This window comes from Phalaenopsis equestris, unplaced genomic scaffold (genome assembly GCF_001263595.1).
Source record: "Phalaenopsis equestris unplaced genomic scaffold, ASM126359v1 Scaffold199255, whole genome shotgun sequence".
Lineage (NCBI taxonomy): Eukaryota > Viridiplantae > Streptophyta > Magnoliopsida > Asparagales > Orchidaceae > Phalaenopsis > Phalaenopsis equestris.
Window position 1 is genome coordinate 1 of NW_018219137.1, and position 4,068 is coordinate 4,068.

At 33.0% G+C, this 4,068-nt stretch overlaps 1 protein-coding gene across 1 annotated transcript; it reads right to left on the bottom strand.

Annotated features, from left to right (window-relative positions):
• Positions 1-1,408: 1,408 nt before the first annotated feature.
• On the bottom strand, positions 1,409-2,778 carry LOC110035706 (sodium/proton antiporter 1-like; the record flags this gene model as incomplete). Its single annotated transcript, XM_020739978.1, has 2 exons — positions 1,409-1,644; positions 2,484-2,778. Coding segments are annotated over 2 exons (415 nt in total), but the record flags the coding sequence as incomplete, so codon positions are not given.
• Positions 2,779-4,068: the final 1,290 nt, after the last annotated feature.

Consider the following 4,068-nt stretch of genomic DNA (forward strand, 5'->3'; position numbering starts at 1 on the left):
ATATTTCCTTGTGTTACCAGGTAGATTTTATATATATTTTTTTCTCACCCGTTACGTGACAAAATTTCATTGGACTCCGCAAATAACTCTACACGTTGAGTCCTAATGCAATATTTTCTCATACATAAGAGCTGGTTGGTTATACGTAAATGCCCCTTGAAACTATATCATCTTCCTATTTGACTATATTTTTTCATTATATACTTTAATCTATATATATAATGCACACAGCAGCATTAAATGACTTAACTTTCAATAATAACTCCACAGATCTTGCTACTGCAGACGCAATTAATTATCATAAACAGCTTCAGACAGCTAAATTGTCGGCCAAATCAAATCAAGATCTAATGCAAAGAACCCTAAATATTCCTATTCACCGCAATAAAATAGATAGATTCCCTCATAAATCCAGTTTTAAAATTTGTACTTTTAAATTTATACCACATATTAATAAATTTAATCTATTCTTAAAAATTCACTTTTTCATAACTCGAGTCAAATCAGAAAAAAACTTTAGTTAAAAAATTCTAATTAAAATTTAGTTAATATGAGTTCCAAATTTCGTAAATTTATTGTAAAAATGAGAAAATAAATCAATTTTTATATTAAATTTATTCCAAAATAATTTTACTGAATTTTAAAATTTATTCTTTATATATATTTTAAAATAATATATATATCTATATATATATTATCTTACCTACTCATGAGTTGGTATATTTTATTTTTTAAGACAAAACAATAGTATTTTTGATGTGATATAAATGATTTTGGTGGTATGAATGAAAATAAAATAAATAAATTTTAAGTATTAGATATGTGAAAATATATGATTTGGGAGGTATATTGGTATTGGGCTGCAAATGAGCCGAGCTTGAGAGAGCTTAGGCTTGGGTTGTATTCAATTCGTTCAAAATTGGCTCGTGTTCAAGATCGCTCATGAACATCGTGTTCGTGTTCGACTAATTTATATATTTTGTTTGTGTTCCGCTTGTATTCGATGTAAATTTGACTGGTTTAAATTAACAATACAAATATATGTAGATTGTTGAATTCAAACCCACATCATTCTTATGCAATAAAAAACACAAAACATGTCCACACGAGCTATGCTGATTTAAACTTAGATATAAATAAATATATTATATTATTATATAAATAATATATATAATTTCCTTACTTTGAGCTAAATCAAGCCGAACGCGGCCTAACAAAGAACTGTTCGTGTTCAGCTCATTTACAATTCAAGTTTAAAAAATATGTTTGTGTTTGCTCGCTTAACAAACGATCCGAACACACACTACTTAAAGAGCTGAATACGAGCTATTCGTGAACAACGAGCCTTTTTTATGGCCCTAATTGGTAAGTATGCAACAACCCCCCAAGATTTATGCAATTAAAAAAAAATTGCAGCATGATAATAATAAACATGATTGTAATCCTCACCCCTTAATTAATTCTAACTAATAAGGTAACGTAGTGGAAAGGGTTATAATTTACCGCTTGCATTGAAGCCTATATTTATGATCCTGAGACAAAAGGGATCGCAGGCAAGGAATCTGGAAGAGAGAAATGCAGACTTTGGCCGACCAAATATGCTGCAATTCCAGCAGTAAAACCAGCAAAAGCAAAGCCGCTTACCTGATACAATGTTATTATATTTAGTTAGCTAAAGCTAATGAAGCAGATGCATTTGAAGCACATGTTCAGTGAGATCAAATAGAAAATTGAAAGATTTACATACATTCCCCACTCAATCCCTATGTATTTAAATGTCTAGCAACTAAAATTTGCTTTTTTTTTTACATGTTTAGCACCTAAATCTTTCGTCTCACATCAAACATACCACTATTTAAAATAACACTTTTTCATGCATAGATAAGGTGGTATATATGTAAAAATTGAAAGTTTAGATGTTAGATCTGTAAATATATAACTAAGGCGTAATGTAAATTTTCCAATAAATTATTCAGATAAAAATGCAGCAGGAACAGCAAAAGAAAAATTAAGAAAATTTCGATATCAAAAAAAAAAAGGGTAAATTTCTTGCAACATTAAAAGACTTTACTAATATATCCGGCTTAGTCAATAAAATTGAAAAGGAAGATCTGCATACATATCACCTAATTCCTATGCATTCACATATCTAACACCAAAACTTCAATTTTAATACATATGCCACTTTAGCTATGCGTGAAATTGTCATATGTTAATATCCAAATGAGAAAAGTGTCAATAATAGTCCAAGGACTGTTTACATGAAGTCCTTTTAGTCCTAGAATCTACTATCAAATCAGTCCTGATACTCTCTAAATTGTGGCTGAAATAGTCCCCATGACTACTTCAGTCCATACAGAAAGAGTACGGGGATTAAATTGATAATGTTTAGACTCTAGGACTAAAATGACAGGAGTCCGGATACTATTTTGAAACATTTCTCATAGTCTAAAGTGCTATTTTCATAACTTGCAAATGCATACCTTGCGAAGATACCAAAAGAAATCCACCTTCTCCATTCCCATAAATGCAACTCCGGCCGCAGATCCAATAATAAGCATTGAACCTCCGGTACCCGCACAAAAGGCAACAAGCTGCCAAAAATCAGCATCTCGAGGGAAAGAAGTAAGGTCGTACATTCCCATTGTTGCGGCGACGATAGGAACGTTGTCGATAACAGCTGAAACCACTCCTATTGCAATAGCAATCAATTGCGCACTTGGTATATGCACATCAAGGTAATTAGCCAGCTCCCTCAGTATTCCAGCAGCCTCCAAGCTATAGAAGAATATCAAGAATCAATAAACACATCTTTAGAGCGAAATATTCAAGGGCTTTTACAGATATATCACCAAATTTCTTTGTATTTACGTATCTCTCTCTCTCTCTCTCTCTCTCTCACACACACACACACACACACACAAAGATATATACCACACAAATTTGTCATATCACATAAAAAATACCACAATTTTAACTTTTGAAAAGCAAAATACAACATTTCACGCACAAATAGGGTGGTATGAAAGTAAAATTTGAACTTTAGGTGTCAGATATGTAAATGCATAAGAATTGAGTGCTATTTATGTAATCTTCAAATATTTTTTCAGTATTTCTAGTTTCTGTAGCTTTTTTTCCTGCACTGTTAAGGGGTTCTTCTAAGTGGTTATGTGGTCCTATCGATGGCCATTTTAGTCTACATTTATATAAGTGATAAATCAGTCCCCAGGCTCTTACAATAGGGGCTGGAATGGATATCCGATGAAATTATATTAGTCCATATGCCTAAATTGACATTTTGATGTACTATGGGACTAAAATGACCCCCTCTCTAATGAGTCAAGGGACTATTTTGACAATTTTCCCCTTATAGAAAAGCTATGATTTTAGATTATCTAGCCCTAGTACTAACTTGAACTTAGTTAAATGCCCCTATTTATTTTTCCTATAAATAGCAGAGTGCCATCTTTATGAGATCAGAAGAATTATGGTTGTAATTACAGACAATAAAACCATAATTAAATCTACAACAGCATCAACATGACATAATCTTCAATTTAGCGAATTTGTATAAAATTCTCAGTGTTTTTATAATCTTCTTTTATGTTTTCTAATCTTTTTGGCACTCATTAACTGTTGTGAGATATGTACTTCCTGACATAGAAATGAAACGCAAAAAACACAAGCAAACACAGATCGTTTATGTGGTTCGATCCAACTGGATCTACGTCCACAGGAGGGAATCGATCAAATAGTTCACTAAGGCAAAAGAAATGGAGAATACATAGCTTATACATAGAGATGAGTCATCATCTTCCTTCTATGGCCTCCCTCTCAAGCGACACCTAAATACAAGGCCTCAAGATGCTCTCTAGCTATTCTCTCGTCCTTTGTGGTAGCTTAAGATCTCTTCCTTTGCTCTCCTAAGCCTCACACCCTCCTCACACATAGAAGCTAGGCCTCACACCCTCTCTATTTATAGAAGCAAGGGAGTGGTAGGTGGGAGGTAGGTGAGCGGTATGTAAGCGGTAGTTGAGATGTGGTAGGTGAGCGGTACCACATTACAAA